The sequence below is a fragment of the Terrapene carolina genome, unplaced genomic scaffold (assembly GCF_002925995.2).
Source record: "Terrapene carolina triunguis isolate 2854851 unplaced genomic scaffold, T_m_triunguis-2.0 Scaffold33392, whole genome shotgun sequence".
In the NCBI taxonomy this organism is placed as follows: Eukaryota; Metazoa; Chordata; order Testudines; family Emydidae; genus Terrapene; species Terrapene triunguis.
This window is the reverse complement of record NW_020697743.1, coordinates 1,487,528-1,507,080: the sequence shown is the minus strand read 5'-3', so window position 1 is coordinate 1,507,080 and position 19,553 is coordinate 1,487,528. Positions and strand designations below refer to the sequence as shown.

General features: G+C 44.5%; 1 protein-coding gene across 2 annotated transcripts in view; it reads right to left on the bottom strand.

The window, feature by feature from the left end:
* Positions 1–19,553, bottom strand: part of LOC113404988 (E3 ubiquitin-protein ligase RNF170-like) — a 38,854-nt gene that overhangs the window by 2,609 nt on the left and 16,692 nt on the right. For both annotated transcript variants that reach the window (XM_024210925.3, XM_026663365.2), the window contains 3 exons: positions 15,485–15,560; positions 14,026–14,134; positions 5,062–5,135 (listed from right to left, as the gene is read on the bottom strand). In XM_024210925.3, the coding sequence (XP_024066693.1) occupies positions 5,062–5,135; positions 14,026–14,134; positions 15,485–15,560 (259 nt within the window). The remainder of the gene's footprint in view (positions 1–5,061; positions 5,136–14,025; positions 14,135–15,484; positions 15,561–19,553) is intronic.

The window sequence follows — 19,553 nt, the reverse complement described above, 5'->3', positions numbered from 1 at the left end:
TCTTACGAATATGAAATTGCAAATTCATAAATGAAACAATAGTAATTCAGTGCTAAACCTCATTCTTTAAGTACAATTCATTACTGTAGACCAAACTTGGTACAACTTTAGATATATGTGGCCTTGTTTCTAAATATTAACCTAAAAACAACGAGTGTTTAATACTTGCACTGTATTTACTTAGATACAGCTCCCAAGTCTTAAAGAATTAACATTTTAAGATACTATAAAAAGGATATATACAAAGCTATTTTCAAGAATATTTACTAAGGACAAAGTACAAGAATCCAGTCTTTGAAGTAGATCAAGGGTAAAGTTTTCAAAATTGCATAAGTGACTCAAGTGACTCAAAACTCAAGTCCCATTTTCAGAGGTGATTTAGGCACTTAGATGCTTGGGGGTTTTGAAATTTTTATCCCAAAATCAGACAAATGCTTCTGTCATCATTACTGGTGATCTTGCATTGAAGCATAAAAGCAGCGAAGTTTGAGCTCATTGTATAGCACAGTGGCTGAGGGCCCTTCACCAACACTGTTCCTCCAAAGTGCACCAGCCTAGGAGGAGTCCACTGCAACCTGCTTCATGATCATGGCGACGCTCAGAGTGAGTCTCCAGGCCCTACCCCATTAAGGTTCCCCTTGACTGGAAAGCTGGTGGCAACAATGGGAAGTTTTGAGGATAAGGTGATTAAATTGGAGAAAAAGTGGGCAGGACAAGAAAAAGGGATAGTCTTGGCTTTTGCAAAAGTAATGAATGGAGGATTCTCCTCCTAAAGAAAAATATAGTTTAGGGAATTAATTCTGCTACAAATATCTAAAACTACACAATATGACATACATACGCATGTGTACATTTTATCTATATACAGAAAACTATTGTAATTTTACACACATGTGGTGATGATATTCATGTGATAAACTGCAGAACCTTATGATAAAGTGTATCACATTGCTTTGCAATTTTTCATCTTTGAAACCTTACCTTATACTCTGCCACTAATCCATCGAGCAGTTGCAAACACCTACCCCCCCCCCTTTTTAAACAGCAACTTGCCAAAGTTTGCTCCCCCTCCCCCCAAATATGAAATCCCCCTTCCACTGCATAGGCTGAGCAACACACAGTCGCAGATCAATGACAGGCTTAAGATCAGGGGTCTCAAACTCAATTTACCTTAGCGCTAGTGCCAGTCCTCAAATCCTCCCAGCGGGCCAATAATATCACTCATGCCACCCAGAACCCAGCCCCCAAAACTCCACCCTCCCAAAACTCCACCCCCCACCTGCCTAAGGCTCTGGGAGGGAGTTTGGGTGGGGGAGGAGGTCTGGTTTGAGAACTAGTTAAAAGACAGGGAACAAAGGGTAGGAATAAATGGTAAATTTTCAGAATGGAGGGGGTAACTAGTGGTGTTCACCAAGGGTCAGTCCTAGGACCAATCCTATTCAACTTATTCATAAATGATCTGGAGAAAGGGGTAAACAGTGAGGTGGCAAAGTTTGCAGATGATACTAAACTGCTCAAGATAGTTAAGACCAAAGCAGACTGAAGAACTTCAAAAAGATCTCACAAAACTAAGTGATTGGGCAACAAAATGGCAAATGAAATTTAATGTGGATAAATGTAAAGTAATATACATTGGAAAAAATAACCCCAACAATATATACAATATAATGGGAGCTAATTTAGCTACAACTAATCAGGAAAAAGATCTTGGCGTCATCATGGATAGTTCTCTGAAGACATCCACTCATTTTGCAGTGGCAGTCAAAAAAGCAAACAGGATAGGAAAACAACAGGGAGTCCGGTGGCACCTTAAAGACTAACAGTTTTATTTGGGCATAAGCTTTCGTGGGTAAAAAGCCCACTTCTTCAGATGCATAGAGTGAAAATTACAGATGCAGGCATTATATAATGACACATGAAGCGAAGGGAGTTACCTCACAAGTGGAGAACCAGTGTTGACAGGGCCAATTCGATCAGGGTGGATGTGGTCCACTCCCAATAATAGATGAGGAGGTGTCAATTCCAGGAGAGGCAAAGCTGCTTTTGTAATGAGCCAGCCACTCCCAGTCCCTATTCAAGCCCAAATTAATGGTGTTAAATTTGCAAATGAATTTTAGTTCTGCTGTTTCTCTTTGAAGTCTGTTTCTGAAGGTTTTTTTGTTCAAGTATAGCTACTTTTAAATCTGTTATAGAATGTCCAGGAAGACTGAAGTGCTCTCCTACTGGCTTTTGTACGTTACCATTCCTGATGTCCGATCTGTGTCCATTTATGCTTTTTTGTAGGGACTGTCCGGTTTGGCCAATGTACACAGCAGAGGGGCATTGCTTGCACATGATGGCATATATCACATTAGTAGACGTGCAGGTGAATGAGCCCTTGATGGTGTGGCTGATGTGGTTGAGTCCCTCTGGGGCACCTGGCATTGGCCACTGTCGGTAAGACAGGATACTGGTCTGAATGGACCTTTGGTCTGACCCAGTATGGCCATTCTTATGTTCTTATGGGGTAGGGGATTGGGGTGCAGGCTCTGGGAGGGAGTTTGGGAGTTGGAGGGGGTATGTGGGGAAGGGGTGGGGGTGCAGGCTCTGGGAGGGAGTTCTTACCTGGGGCTCCAAGGCTGGACGGGACGGGGGGGCCTCCGTGTGCTGCTCTGCTGCACTGCCGGGGCCCCAGGCCATTTTAAATCACCTGGGGTGGGGGGGAGCGCCCGGAGGTGGCAGGTGGGGCCACGGGAGAGACCCAGCCCCAAAATTGCTGTAGCCCCGGGGGCCACATTGGGGAGGTTTGCGGGCCACAAATGGCCCGCAGGCCGTGAGTTTCAGACCCCTGCTTAAGATGAAATAGCTCGTCACTTTCCATGGCTAGATATGGGTGCTTTAGTCCATTGGAAAGAGGAGTGTACAAGATAATACTGGCCCTTTGAGCTATAAAAGAGGATGCCTGGGGAAGAAAGAGATCTGGTGAGAGAGTTCTCTGCAGCCCTCCTGGAACAAGGGAGGAATTATCAGGGAGCCAAGTGGAGGGGTTAGCCAGTGCCCGGAGGCTGAAAAGGGTGGAGACCCGGGAAGACTGGCCGGCTGACCTTCCTGAGATGAAGGGCCACAGCCAGGAGACTGATTATGGTTCTGGGAGAAGGCTGAAGAGCAGCAAGAGGGGTTAGCTGGCTGGTGACCCCAAGTCAGAGCCAGGTCTAGAGGGGCCTGAAGGCCAGGGAACAGCAGAAGGAGTTGCCTCTAAGCCAGAAAGCCATAGCCAAGGGCCAGAGAGGGCTGATGGCAGGGAAGCACCAGAGGAGCTTATCTACTTTCATCTCCAGGGGCGGAGAGCTGGACCCACAGGAAGTGTGAGATGGCCAGCAGGAGTGAGGGATGCTCTCCTGGTAAAGACCATCTCTCAGCAGTCAGGCTGTGAGGGTTCCCACTGGGAAGGGCAGGGTTGCACTCCAGCTGGAAGGGCTGGAGTGGCTGTCCAGAGACAAAACAGGACAGTGTCCGGATATGGCTGAAGGTGCCATGGTGTTGTACATTGGGCATCATGAGATGAGATGTCGGGTGATCGTAATGATTATTTGCACTGGGAATAATGAATGGATTTTATTTTGCACATGGTTTAATAATAAATCAATCCCAAGGAGGGGTGTTATTGAGAGAGAAGAGCCTGAGAAGTGAAGTTATTTGGTTACCTGAGAGAGGAAACTGAGGCAGGGCACACATGCCAGGGCTTGCATGGGGAGCGGGCACTCTAGGTGGGGCTGCTCTATGATAAGGAGATTCCCAGGTTTTCTGATGTAACGTAATACTTGCTACTAGCCCTGAAAGGGCTCAGGATACTGTATCTTAAAACAGTCAAATGGGAAATCATTTTTAGGGCACTGTTAGAGGTTTTTTAAAACCAATCTGTTAAAATCTTCCAGTCCTGGCCTCGTACTCAGGAAACTTGGGGATTCAATTCCCGCCCTGCCACAGACCTCCTACGTGACCTTCAGCAAGCCTGTCTGTGCTTTAGCTCCCCACATGTGAAGTGAAGATCTCACCACTTTTCAAACACGGGGTGAGGATAAATACCTGAGTATTTGGGAAGCACTGAAACACTAATAAGGTAAGTAATTGGACTCATGGTAATGGAGGCATTTTGGCTTTACAGGTGAAGGAATACAACAAATACTCAAAATAATACTTTAAAACTTCTCTAAAACATTTCTGACAATTTTTGTGAAAAGTATGCACCCTAAACAGAATACATAGTGAAATGCTGTAAAGATTTTACTGGCACTGGTTTGGGATGACCCATATAACTCACTCGTAGCTCGTGAGTAGTGCAGCCATCTCAAACTCAGGATGTTAAAATATACCACAGCATCATGTCTATAATAATGAAAGGCCCTGAACTTTTAAACACTTTATATGCCTAACATTAAGTCTGCAATATAACCCTAACCATTTAAAATCATGAGTCAGACCATCCAAAAATCGTGAGATTTAAAAAAAAAAAGGATTAGATTTTTGTGTTGTTTTTAAATTTGCTTTCTTGTTTTTGAGCTTTTGAATGAAGCACTTGCCACCAAAAATATAAGTGATCATTTCAGGTTCAAAATTCAAGCTTAAAGCACATGCAGAAATGCAGACCTCCCTGCTGGTTGCTCAGAAAGACACTCTGCTAACTCTTTCCAATCTCTTGGGGGGTGGTATGGGGGTGTGGATGTGTGTCTAGCTGACAGAAGACTTTCACTTCCCCCCACCTTACTGCTATCCTGTCTGTCTCTCCTCCGTTCCCCTTATAGCTATTCTGTCTCTCTCTTTCTCTTCCTCCTGGTCTCCCTCTCACTTCCCCACTAAGACTCTTGTCCCACTCACATTCTCCCTCCACACTCCCCACCACCGGTTCTTCTGTCCCTCACTTGCCTGCCTATATCCCTCCCCTTCCCTTTATAGAGTCTTACCCTTCATACTTTCCCTCTCTGCCATCCCTTACTTATTTTTAGAGGTAAGCATGAGAGTGCGTGTTTCCAGGCCTAAATTTGGAATCAGAACTATTGGATCTTTGATGATACAAAGTGTTACCGTTTGTCTGCAGATTGGGCAACGGATGGCACCCAGCCACGAGCCATACCTCCAGTATGCAATAATGCAGGCACCTAATGGAGGTAAATATCAAAAGCTGTAATGATTTAAATTTTAGATTTTTAGACGTTTTTGATTTAAAACAATTATTTCAGCAAGAAAAACAGTAATATTATATTAAAATATTAGGCTCAAATACTTTAGGCCTAACTGGTTGTTTTTATATAATATGAACTTCAGATACTAAAACCAAATTTATCCAAATTCCAAATTTAATTAATAAATTCTGATCCAATTCAATTTCAACATTAACTTCGATAGCAGGGTGGACAAACAAATAAAAAAAATTGAGTTTATATTTTAAAAATAAACGTGTTTAAAATTAAATTTGAAATTGACAACTCCAAACTTTTAAAAATCATTTAAAATAAACATAAAAATAATATTAAGCAGTACATGTTTGCTGCCACTTTTTGAAGAAAGTAAAACCACAGAACAGTGGAAGTCACGGCTAAGCCGGGGTGGGCGAACTGCCGGCCCGCCAGCTGTTTTAAGCCAGTCCTTGAGCTCCGCTCCAGTGCTCCAGCCAGGGAGCAGGGTCGGGGACCAGAAGCTCCCGGAAGCCATGGCAGTGCTTTAACGTGGCTCTGTAGTCGCGCTGCTCCCAGCACTGTAAAAAACCCACCTCCACGAGGGGAGTAGCTCCCAGTGCTAGTGCACTGTCTACACTGCCACTTTACAGCGCTGAAACTTGCATCGCTCAGGGTGGTGTTTTTTCACACCCCTGAGCGAGAAAGTTTCACCGCTGTAAAGTGGCAGTGTAGACAAGGCCTTAGTGTAAAGGCTATGGTTAACTGAAAATCAACATGTTTTAATATCGGGGGTAGCCGTGTTAGTCTGTATCCACAAAAACAACAAGGAGTCCAGTGGCACCTTAAAGACTAACAGATTTATTTGGGCATAAGCTTTCATGGGTAAAAAACCCGCTTCTTCAGATGCATGGAGTGAAAATTACAGATGCAGGCATTGTTATACTGACACATGAAGAGAAGGGAGTTACCTCACAAGTTTTAATAGCTAACAACTAATAAAAATCAACTTTTCTTTAGGAAAATAACTAAAAAGTACAAATGCAGAACACAATTAGTATAGATTATTTAAATAAAGATTTTCAGCTTACTGGTTCGAATTATGATTAAACTGGGTGATTTAAATTACATTGACTTAAATCAATCCATCCCATATATATTAATTGAGAAGTCAAAAAGCTTCTGCATCATTGTAATTGGAAAATAATTAGTTTTAAAAGCCTTTACCAAGGTAAAGTTTAGCTGGGAAAACTACAAGAAATATAATTTCAGTTTGTAAAAAAACCCTAATGTTTCAAGCTCTGAAATTGCATAGGTTTTCAGGTCTCTGAAAAAATTTGAATTCTTTTAATCTTTTCCAAGTCTGCTCCAACTAACTTTTCTCCATGAACAGATAATGTATAAGTTATAAGCCCCATGGATACTAGATGAAGTCAGATAAAGAATCCCTGTTTGAGAATCTCAAATGTTGGGAATCTGAAGGAGGGGAAATCAAAATGATAAACATAATGTAACAAAATAAAATTACATACTTTTACCCCTACAGATGCCTCAAGTAAGCCAAGGATGTGAACGTTGCAAGTTTTAGCACAGTTCTTCAAGATTTCAATTTTTCAGTGTAAACATGGTGTCCTTGATGAGGACACCAACCAGAGTTTTGTTATTTTTTTTTTTTTACAAGTGTTTACAAAACTGCCACCTCAGCTCCTCCAATTTTATTTTAAAAAATGTTTTCAGTTAATTCTGTTTTTCCCAAGTTTAGAAACTTTAAGGATACAGAGTCAAATATATTTGCAGAGGAGTGGAAATTTTGATTTCAAACCTGGTAGCACAGAAAAAAATACTTTAGAATGTAATTTTAGACACTGATTGTCGTTGTTTTTGCTGATACAGACTAACACGGCTACTATTACCAGACACTTTCTCAAAAAGTTATACATAAAATTATTTGTTTTTAATAGTGTTATTCTACAAACAAAAAAGTTTTTCTCTTCAGCTCAAGTTAAGGATACTTTAGAAATGGTTACTCAACCTGTATAGTAACTGTGGTTCTTCGAGGCGTGTCCCCCTATGGTGGTCCACTGGAGGTGCGCTAGCGCCCCCTGTGCCTTTGATCAGAGATTTCTCATAGCAGTGTCTGTTTGGCCGGCGCATGTGTGCTACTCAGCCCCGTGCCCTGTGCCATTGTTATATAGCACTGGGTGGGTGAACTGCCCTCAGTTCCTTCTCTACCACCAAGCTCCACAGCAGAGAACTCCAAAGTAGAGGGGAAGGAGGGCTGGTACTGGAGCACTTGTAGGGATACAAATCTTGAAGAACCTCAGTTACTGCACACTGAGAATAATCATTTTTTCTTCTTCCAATAGTGTCCCTATGGGTGCTCCACTCTAGGTGACTACCAAGTAGTTCCCTCTAAGGCAGCATTGGGCGGGGGGCTTCAGAGTCAAATTTAGCACAGAAGAAAGTACAGCTGAGCCAAACAGTATTAGAAGCAGAGTTGTAAGTTACTGTGTAGTGTTCGGCAAATATATGTATAGACACCCAAGTAGCAGCATTACATATTTCAATAATGGGCACGTTTTTGAGGAATGCTGCAGAGATGGAAATGGACCTTGAGTGAGTACCTATGTTCAAAGTGTTCCTTAGAGGTTTTTAAGGTCAGGCTTGACAAAGCCCTGGCTGGGATGATTTAGTTGGGAATTGGTCCTGCTTTGAGCAGGGGGTTGGACTAGATGACCTCCTGAGGTCCCTTCCAACCCTGATATTATGATTCTATGATTACAAGATTTGTAGCAAGAATTACTGCAGCCAGATAGCTACTTAGAAAGTCTTTGACTACAAACTGCAGACTGTTTTGATCTATCTGCAAGTGAGACAAACAATTTGAGGGTCTTTCTGAAGGGTTTAGTCCTAACCAGACAGAAGGCCTAACATCAAGGGTGTGCAACAATGCTTCTTGATTATCTAGGTGAGATTCAGGGTGGAAAACTGGCAGGTGAATGGATTGGTTAATATGGAACTTGGAAGAAACTTTAGGTAAAAATTTTGGATGAGGTCACAGCATGACCGTGTCCTTAAAAAATACTGTGAAAGGGGGGGAATGCCATAAGGACCCCTATTTCCCAAACCCGTTGCGCTGATGTGATGGCTTTCAGGAATACCACTTTCCTTGATAAATGGAGCTGTGAGCAGGTAGCCATCAGTTCAAACAGTGGTCTTGCGAGGCATTTAAGGACCAGGTGGAGGTCCCAAACAGGAGTAGGGTGTTTGACTGGCAGATAGAGATTTCCTAGTCCCCGGATGAACCTCGCTGTCATGGGATGGGGAAAAATGGAATAACCCTGTATTGGAGAGTGGAAAGCCATGATGGCCACCAGATGGGCTCTAATGGAGCTCAGCGATAGTCCCAAACTTTTTAGTGTTAGGATGTAGTCCAATAAATCTGGCAGCGATGAGGTCATTGGTGGAATATGTCTATGGTCACACCAAGAAAGAAATCTTGTCCATTTTTGGAAGTATGTGTCGCAGGTAGACTGTTTCCTGCTGTGTTATAGAATTCTTTTTACTTCCTCTGAGCAGGTTGTCTCTAGTCCCATGAACCATCGGCCAACCATGCTTTGAGATGAAGGACTGCAAGACTGGGGTAAAGGATCATCCTGCCTTCCTGGGAGAGGAGATGAGGAACAGCATGGAGAGTGATCGGAGATCCAATGGCCAGCTGTGTCAGGCAAGGAAAACATGTTCGTCTGGGACAGGTTGGAACTATTAGGGTACTCTGGTTTTGTCTTTTTTTTTTACTTTGAGGAGAACTAGCGGAATTGGTGAGAATGCGTATAAGAGATTCAACCATCAATGAAGGTGAAAAATACCTCCAGAGATCTGTGACCCAGTTTGCCTCTTGAGCAAAACTGAGCACAAAACTGTGGCGAAAAAAGTCTATCTGAGAGGTGCCCCGCTGACAGAATATGTGGTATAATATGTTGTAGCCTATTTCCCACTTGTTGTCTTGGAAGAAGTGCCTGCTGAATACATCCAGGGTCACATGCTGAATCCTTGGTCTGTGATGAAGACCTGGTTGTGTATGCACCAATTCCAAAGCTTGACTGCCTTGATGCAGTGGGATCTTGTGCCTCCTTGCTGATATAAAATATGCATGATTTTATGCAAACAAATCCTGCATCCTTGCGGTGATTATGTGATTGCCTGATTAGTGGCAAAACCTGGAGACAGGAGTATCTAACCGCTCTGAGTTCCAGGATGTTGACGTGTTGACTTGCGACATCTACTTGACCTGGATCTAGATGTGCTCCCCACCACAGCAAAGAGGTTTCTTTGACAACCGCTGGGGGGAGAATGTGCAAATTGGACTTCTGCGCACATGTTGTGATGGTCTTTCCACCAAAGTTGAGGGATTGTTTTATGCAGGTGGGCATGGAAAGATGCAGGTTTAAACTGTGTCGGTTTGGTGAATAAACAGTCCTCAGCCACCCGATGGTAATGCATTCGGAATCTTGCGTGGTCTCTGACAAAGGTACAGTAACTCCTGACTTAACGTTGTAGTTATGTTCCTGAAAAATGCGACTTTAAGTGAAACGATGTTAAGTGAATCCAATTTCCCCATAAGAATGAATGTAAATGGGGGGGTTAGGTTCCAGGGAATTTTTTTTTTTGCCATACAGTATAGTACTATAGCTGGGAGGTGTCCCCGCCTTACCCCACACAGGCACAGCCCACTGGCACTGCAGACAATGAGGCAGGCAAGGAGGCTGAAGGTGCTGTAGGCTAGGAGAAGCACGTTGCGCAGCAGCAGCAGCAGCTTCCCCTACTCTGGAAGCACCAGGGGTGGGGGGCTCAACCCTCGGCCCGCCCACGCCACCCCTTCCCCCAAGCCCCCACCCTTAACCGCCTCTTCTTCCCCCCTCTTCACCCTTTACTCCGCACACCGCATCCTCCCCTGCCTCCTGCCCATGGCAATCAGCTGGCTTGCAGCGTTCAGGAGGGAGGGGGGAGGAGCGAGGACACGGGGCGCAGGTGCCCCCTCTCTCCCCTGCCTCCTGAACGCCGCAAGCCAGCTGATTGCTGCGGGCAGGAGGCGGGGGGAGGACGCTGATCCGCGGGGTCTGCCGGTGGGCGGGAGGCGCTGGGGGGGACGGGGACGCATAGGGGAGCTGATGGGGGGCTGCTGGCTGTGGACAAAGCTGGCAGCCAAACGATGTTATAGCGAAGCATTGCACAACTTTAAATGGAGCATGTTCTGTAACTGAGCAGGGACGCAAGATTGAAACAACGTTAAGCGAGAGGACATTAAATGGGGAGTTACTGTACTGGCTGCCATGTGCCCTAACAACTGAAAACAGTTCCTGATCAGGGGGCTTGATCAGTATGGGTGCTTAGTTGAATTGTACTGGCTTTTTTGGAAAGGGCCACAAACCTATCCAGAGGAATGTAGGCTCTTGCTGCTACTGAATCAAGATAAGCTCCTATGAATTCTAAGTTTTGCACAGTGGTCAAAATGGATTTTTGAACGTTCAATTGCAGGCCCAACTTGAAGAGATCTATAACCTCAGAAGTCAGGGCAGATGACAGGCCGAAAAGGAGCACCTGATACAGAAGGGCTTCGCTGACAGGCAAAGCTATGTGGGCAGATGAGGGCGAACGAAGGATAACAAGCAGCGTATGATGAGGTTCTTTAACTTCCTCGAGTTAATTGCAAGGAGTCAGCAATTCTCTTGACCAGATCCTGGAACTGCTTAAAATTATCCGCCAAGGAAGGAGGACGACGAATGAGCGCTTCATCTGGACATGAAGAGGAGATGTTGGCCATAGGAGAGACTTCATCATCGGCTCTAGCTTCCTGCTCCTCGAAGGCTTCTTCTTGAGGATCAGGTCTCCTAGCGGGAGCAGGCAATGCAGGCTGCCTCTCTGCAACGGGTGGTGCTTGATGTCTTGGAATATTGTTGACGATAGGCTGCCCAAGGGTCCCAATGTGGCCAAGGAGGTGGTGCATAAGGCACAGAAGGCACCCATGGGTGCTCATACCAGAAAGATGGTGCTTGCAATCTTGTGCCACAAGTGGTTATAGGCTCATCAGAGACCTCTGGAGAGAGCCCTGAACTGATATTTGGGACACCAAGGCAAGGTCTTTATCAGAATCCTCATCCTCAAGCCCACTCTGGAATGGTGGAGTGCCTGAAGAAATTTGAGGTGAAACGGTCAGTATCGGGCAAACTTCAGGCAATCTCGATGTCCTCGGTACCAAAAGAACATAGGAGCCGAGCAACGGAGAATCGGGCATCTCAGATGCAGCCAGGTTTTGGGGAAAATGGAAGTCCTGCAGCACCAAGCATGCTGTCGGTACCAAGCCTGTAATCTGCACTGAGGTGATGGTGGCTGAGGCTGCTGACAGTACCTTGGGTCTCAGGCACTCCGAGAGAAGTGTGGTTGGAGCCCGAATGGGCTTCTTCGGTTCCAATGAAGCAGAGGAAGAGCTCTTCTTGCCACCTCGGTATGCTAATTGTACCAATGATTTCTCCGGGCCCAAGGCTTTTCTGTCTTTTGGTCTAGTGGTGCCCTGAGGAACCAGAAGCCTCGTGGGTACATGACTGGAGAGCAGATGGTGGTGAAGTGGCTGAAGACACCAACGACCTCAGCTTTTTACCTGGTGAGCCTCAGGCATGGTCCTTGGAGGACTTAGGAGATGGGTCTTACGTCTTCCTCTTAGATGCCCTGGAGGAGTGTGGCTCAGACAGAGAGGAGGCAATAGAATTGCTGGGAGACTGGCGGACTGGGGGTCCCCTGGGCCTGGGTCAGAAGTTGGGCATAGAGAGCTCTCCGTTATGAGGAGACGAAGTTTTCTCTCTTTGTTTTTTCTGGCTCTGAATTTCAGTGCCAGACAGAACTTCCACTTCTGGGTGATGAGTAATACCACTAGGAAACAGATGCAGCAGTAGTGCCCGTCGCTTACTGGGATTGCCTCCCGGCACAACAGACCATGTGTGAAACCGGGAGAACCAGGCATAAGCTCCCAGTGCACAAGAACTACCTTATCTACTAACCAATATCTATCTAAATATATATAAGAATATATTTTTTTGACTAGGAAGCTAAAGCTACTAGTACTTACTAACTAATTACACTATCGCTAAGAACTACTACAAATAGCTACTAGAATAAGAAATGAAGACAAAGTTGAGGAACCTCAACGGGGACAACTGCCAGAGCTCCGTCTCAGGCTGAGGCGGTTGAGAAGGAACTGAGGGCAGTTCACCTGTGCAGTGCTATATAACAAGGCACAAGGTGACTAGCACGCATGCACAGGCCGAATAGACACAGCTATGAGAAATCTCTGATCAAAGGCTCAGGGGGGCGCTAGCACACCTACGGCAGAGCACCCATAGGGACGCTACTTGAAGAAGAATCCATAGGTTCTGAGGCTATTTAGAAGAGATGGTGAGTGACAATAAACTTTTACTTCTAAAGCATGTCAAATAAAATCTCAATCACAATCTCTTTCTAGAAGGTTTTTAATAAACTAAGGTAAACAAGACAACTTCATGCACTACACTGTTACCCAAGAACCTCAGTTTACAAATATTCTTCAGAAATGAGTCATCGGGAGAGTAATTTTCATTAACTTTTGGAGCACCACGTATGAGTATATTCATTTGGGTTACCCTTCCCCACTGCCTCTTTCCTTCTGCCTCTCCATAACTAAACAAGATCCCTGACAAATCAGGCACGAGTTTGCAACGTGCTAAGGAGGAAAAGTGTAATATGTCTGTGCTATATACGTATATGTATGCAAAGGCCTCAAGGTACACAGGAGGATGGCAGTAGCCCCTCTCTATGGGTATGTCTACAAGCTGTGCTGCAGTAGCATAGACACTACAGCAACGGAAGGGGCTGTCACTGTAATGAATCCATCTCTTCGAGAGGCGGTAGCTAGGTTGACAGCCAGGTTGCGACCTCACTACATTGCACAGAGCATGACATTTTTCACAGCCATGAACAAGGTAGCTAGATCGACCTACGTTTTAGGTGTAGCCAAGCCCTACGTGGCTCTGATAAGAGCACAGCTGGAATAATGTACTTAAACTCGACTACTTCTACTCAAAACCAAGCCTTAGGGCTTGTCTACATGGACACTAAGTCTGCAGCAAGCTGAAGTGTAAATCTACCCTGTACTAGTGTGCTGCACACTAAGTACCTGTCTGGCCGCTGCAGCTGCGCACTAACAATTGCCTAGCGTTTCTGATCTACCCTGCTTTGAAACAGGGGTCGATCAGTGTGCATTAGACTAGGGAACTGTTAGGGCATGGCAGTAGTGACCAGACGGACAGTATGTGACACACTAATGAGGGGTAAATTAACTCACCAGCTTGCTGTGGACTAAGGGCTGGTCTACACTTAAAACTTAGGTTGACCTTGATACGTTGCTCAGGGCTGTGAAAAAGTTCACATAGGGTTGCCAGATGTCCAGTTTTTGACCTGAACACCCAATTGAAAAGGGCCCCTGGTGGCTCCGGTCAGTCCCGTTAAAAGTCCAGTTGGCAGGCTCCCTACCCAGCTCCAGGGAAGCTGCAACATGTTCCTCCAGCTCCTAGGTGCAGGGGCAGCCACGGGGGCGCCGCACTCTCCCCCTCCCTGCGCACCGGCTCCGCAGCTCCCACTGGCTGGGAACCGTGGCCAACAGGAACTGCAGGGGCAGCACCTCTGGGTCAGGAGCTTTGAAATGAGGAAGGAAGGGGAGGTTCTGTCCTCAGAGAGGTGTGATCTGCCCTGATCATCTCAATGGGATGTTAACTCAACAAACTAGTGGTGATGATAGTTTAAATGTCAGAATTTTTAATTTTCTCTGCTGATCATTTCTACTTACCACAGAAAAGATGTCCACAGTTTGTTTCAATGGGAAACGTAGCCTGCTGTAAACAGACTGGACAGGACATGTCAGTATAGAAACGATGTCTATCACCAGCAGATGCATCCTGTTGGGACAAAAAAGAGAGACAAATTGTTCAGGAATTAACTTCAATTTAGAAGACCACTTGAGTTTTAAAAAACCCAGAGTATATTCTCTACTTGCTAGAAGTCAGACACAGATGACTCAAACTTAAAACTAAATAAGAGCAGGAATAGAATAATATTTAAATAGAAAAATTAATTCAGTAAGCAGGTGCTTGTGTAACAAGCACATTATTTTCTTCCATCTGTTCTATATAGCATACACTTCAATCTAATTAAGGACAATGAAAATAAAACCTTGTGATCCTATATTTAACAAACAGAACCCTTTAGTTTAGGTGCACTGAAGTGTGAGTGATGCTCAAAAAAACTAGCTTCCAATTCACTACTCACAAAAGCCTGTCTATACTAGGCAAGAGGCAATGCATCAGCGTTAGCTATAAGAAGAAATTTTGGCCCGGGCCCTATTGTAGAAGCAGCCTATGTACCTCTTCATGACAAGCTCAGACGGTGGATAGTTAACTTTGAAGTTTAACAATTCCAGCATGTTGGAATTGGCTAATCCTTGGATTCCTTCCATGGTTCTGTCACAGGCATCCCAGTCTAGACTCTCCTGTTCCCATATGTGCCAGGGAAGGGGCCAATGCCTTTAGCTGGCTTGAGTGGCTCATCACCCCAGCTCACTGGGCCTTGGCTGCTGTGCTATTTTCTAGGAAGCTTAGCTTGTTAGTCTAAATGCTTCTGGTCCCTGCTCCATAGCTGCAAATTGGACTCCACATTTGACTTCCTGACCCCCTACTGCCAGGCTCTATGTTACTGTGCAGGGAGCATGCACTGTAATCTAACTTACGTTCCCTTGTGGGGAAACTTGGAACTGTCCTGTTCTCAGGGCCAGCTCTAGGTTTTTTGTCGCCCCAAGCTCCGAGAGCGTAACTGCCCAAGCAAGCAAGCAAAAAAAGAATGGCCAGAAAACTGCCCCTGGAATTGTGCCGCCCTAAGCACGTGCTTGCTTTGCTGGTGCCTAGAGCCGGTCCCGCCTGTGCTTCTTTAAGGCTCTTCTGAAAGAGATTATGGATTCCAGTTTGAGAAACAGGGGGATAGATCTGACAGGCCCTTTCAAATTTATCTATGACCTAAAATTGTAAGGGGTTATCATGATATCCATACAAGAAATTTGTCACTTCATCAATAGCTAAAGTTAGTTTTGATAAGTCTATCTGCAGCGAATGGAGTTTATGCAATGGACATGAACACATTTTCTTTTTCTAGAATGACCTGTTTCAGAATTTTTTTAAACTTTAGCAGTAAAGGAGCAACAGATCTACACCACACATTATTACACAGATGGACATTTCCAACATCTAGTATGGTACCTGGTCTGTTTGAAGCTGCTGCCGAAGTGCCCTCACTAGCTCTTGGTTGTCTGGATGAATGTTCTGGTGCTCATTTCTGTGAGGGGGAAAAAAGTGAAAGAACAATGACTGTCAGAACACAGAAAAACAAAGTTTTAAAAACAAAGTGATTTAAAAAATAAAACTTGAAACTGAGGGGGAAAAAACCATTCACTCTCAGTGTAATGGATTTTTAAGAAAATTCCAGCGTAATTAAGGAAACTGCATGATCGATATGTTTCAAAAGGTTTCACTGATATTCTAAGCCATGTGGCACTGTGACGTTTCATCAAAGGAAAACACCCTTCTTATGACCAATCATCAAGAACAGCTTTGGCTGAAAATTATCAGTTTTAATAAATGAAAACAAAATCATTATTGTGTAAAAAATCAAGTTACTTGTAAATATATGTTAGTTAACTCAGAAATAAGAGTTATAATATTTTTTTCTTTCCATTGGTAAGTCCTTTGTTGCTGGAAACAATTATGACAATTGTTTTTTCCTTCGCTTGGCCCCGTCCCCCAGAGCAGGCTGTGGCTGCACTGCCCGGCCCGCCGGAGCACGCTGCGGCCGTGCCGCCTGGCCTGCTGGAACATGCTGTGGCCACGCCACTCGGTCAGCCTGTCGGAGCAGGCTGAGGCGGCGCTGCCCATCCTGCCGGAGCAGCTCCAGCCAGGCCAGAGACATCCTCTCCTGCCCCTCCCCAGATAAGGTGGGAAGGGATGGGATGGGGAGAATGTGGGGGTCCCGGGCTAGGGGTGGGGTCATGTGGGGGGTGGTCACAGGGGTTACTCCCCTGACTCCCAGCTTCTTCCCCACAAAAAATTTCCCCACCAGTTGCTGTCCCGGCCTGTCAGGGTAAGCAGCTGGCGCACCGGGACACTTTGTTTACTTAGGTTTACCTCTGTGCCTGCGGACGCTCGAGGTAAACAAACCATCTCGGCCCACCGGCGGCTTATACTGATGGCCCGGGAGCCAAAGTTTGCTGACCTCTGAATTATAGGGTCGGCTTATGAACGGGTTATACAAATTTTCCATTTTTACTTATCCATCTTGGAGGGGTCGGCTTAAAAACGAACCAGCTTATGCTTGAGTATATACAGTACTTAAAAGGAGAATCAGAAGAAAGGGCTGCACTGAGGACTGATGAGAAATGGGAGGAGATAAACATTCATCACTTTTTCCCAGACTTGAGCAGGCCACATGGAAATCTTTCTGTATCAATGTGGTGTCATTAAGCTCAGCTAAAAATCTTCTACAAGAGATAACAGAATTTTCAGAATTATATTGAGTATTGTTGAAGTTGCAAAGAAGTTCCATTATGAGTCCGTTTTCATTTGCTCTGTATTTTCTAAAACATTTACCTTTTGGGATGAAACTGCAGTGTTTGGTGTTTACTCAAAGGTGAATTTTTTTTTGAAAGTTTGAGCAAAATTCTGTGTGTGTGTGTGTTTGTTTTTTTTAAAGTTTGGCCATGTTGAAAAACAACACACATTTCTCATTTTAGTAGTACCTTTGCTTGGTTTTGGAAAAAGATGAAAAATTAAAGCAAACTAAAATCTAAGCAACTGAAATATTGCTAGTGAGCATGCTACATGGAAATCTGCTAAGATTTTTAGCTGAGCCTAACAAAGAGCTACTCCATCTCTGACACCTTAGTGCACCGTCACCCTGCCGAGGTGCCTGGCAGAACTGCTGTTCTCCCCGCACAATGGGCTGGAAGGGACAGGACTGTTGTCCTAGGATACTCCTGGGGAATTCTGCACCACTGCGCAATGCAGAATCTTGCAGAAATTAATATTGTGTGTGCAGAATTACCTTTCCCCCACAGAAATGGGGTTAGCTGCTAGCCGCCACTAGGGGCCACTGGACTCAGCAGAACCTAACTTGCACGTAGAAGACACTGTCCGTGACAGGAGGGGGAGCTGGAGGGTTCCCGGCAGCTGCAGTTCCCAGCGTACCTTGAGGGAAGGAGAGGGCGGCGCAGGAAACTTCCTGCAAGCCTGGGACCGAGCATCAGGCTGTTTCTCCCTCTGGATCCCTGGGCTCTGGCAGGGAGGGAGCAAGTGTCTGGGCAAAGGGGTGTCCCACAGCTGGGCTCTGGGGAGGAGGGGTTGTGGGTGTCTGGCCCCCCGGCTGGGCTCTGGGGGAGGATGGGATGCAGGTATCTGGGCCGGGGAGCCCCTGCGGTTGGGCTCTGGGAAAGAGGTTTTCTGGGTATCTGGCTCCCTGGCTGGGCTCTGGAGGGGGCAGGGGGGAAGGGAAAGAGAAACAGGAACTGGGTTGTTAGAGAGGTTTCTTTAACTCTCTACTCCTGGGGGAATTTGTGTGTGTCTCTGTATTGTTACAGACATACTTGCTGACAGGTATTTTGAAATAAATTATCAAAATAATTGAATCTGGCATGATTATGTAGCTAAATAGGAGCTCCCAGTGTGACTCTTGACAAAAGTGCTAACATGTTCTGGGACATATAAACAGGGCAACCTTAAGTGGGAGTAGAGATTACTTTACCTCTATATTTGTTACTGGTGTGACTGCTGCTGTAATACTGTGTCCAGTTCTGATGCCAACAATTCAAGAAGGATGTTGATAAATTGGAGAAGATTCACAGAAGAGCCAAGAGAATGATTAAAGGATTAGAGAACCTGCCTATCGTGATAGACTCAAAGAGCGCGGTCTTATTAGGTTAACAAAGAGAAGGTTGAGGGTGACATGATTACAATCTATAAATATCTACATGGGGAACAAATATTTAATAATGGACTCTTCAATCCAGCAGAGAACCAATAGCTGGAAGTTGAAGCTAGACAAATTCAGACTGGAAATAAGGCATACATTTTTAACAGCGAGGGTAATTAACCATTAAATCAATTTATTAAGGGTTGTGGTGGATTCTCCATCATTGACCATTTTTAAATCAAGATTGGCTGTTTTTCCTAAATATATGCGATAGGAATTATTTTGAGGAAGTTCTATGGCCTGTGTTCACAGGAGATCAGACTAGACGATCACAATGGTGTCTTCTGGGCTTGAAATCTATGAATTGTTTACAACATAATTATACACCCAAATTTTTTTTCCAGGAAATACTCATTCTGGAACTCTAATTTTTATTTATATTTCTTTAAAGTGGACATTTCCCCAATGGCTCTATGAACTTTTGCAGTTTTGCATACCTGACTTTGCAATTTTAGCATCTTATTAGTGTAGTTTTTAGCATTTAACAGCTTATGTATTCTTTCAGAAATAAATGAAAATGGCTTGCAGAGTACTTGCATGCTTGGCGATACACAATAATGTACTGTTTTACAACATTAGATATACATATATAGCCTATTGTCCCTTTTACACAAGGTTCTCAGTGAATGAGAAAAAGGACATTCACTGTGCAATGTCCACAGAAAATACATCAAGAGCTCCTGAGGAGCCTGCTTTGTTCACAGCATGCCTTATAAGAGGACAGGAAAAATCATGTCTATTATATTGGAATAGACAAGAAATTATATGTGACTATGTAATTAAAGCCTGTTATAATGTATGCATACAAGGAAGCAGAGTGAAGATTAGATGTGCAATCTTTACTTTGAAATTTCTTGAATTTTGAGTGCTTCACCACACAACAGCTTTAACCTTATTTTATTTGTTTAAAAAAAATCCCCATAACCTGGAATGATTCAGTAGCCACCACCAAATGTCATGACTCACAAAATGAAGTGTGGTCTAAATGAGGTAAGAGCTCCTGCTTCATTCAACATGCACTTCCTCCAATGAAAATGAGACAATGCTCATACGGAATCTAATTTACCTATATGGTAACACTGTAATCTCCCCTGTTAAAAAGTAAGTCTCCTTGTAGGTTTCACCTCTTTTGGAAACACTGATGTACGCAATGACTAGATAACGAAGATACTGGAAAGCAGGTTAGATAAGCCATGAGGGACAATTAGGTAGTTTCTGATATAATATTCTAGATTGTTCGGCTCCTTTTAACTTGTTAAATGAGCTAAGATTTCACCATCTCAGCTCTGTCTATTGTGACAACTAACT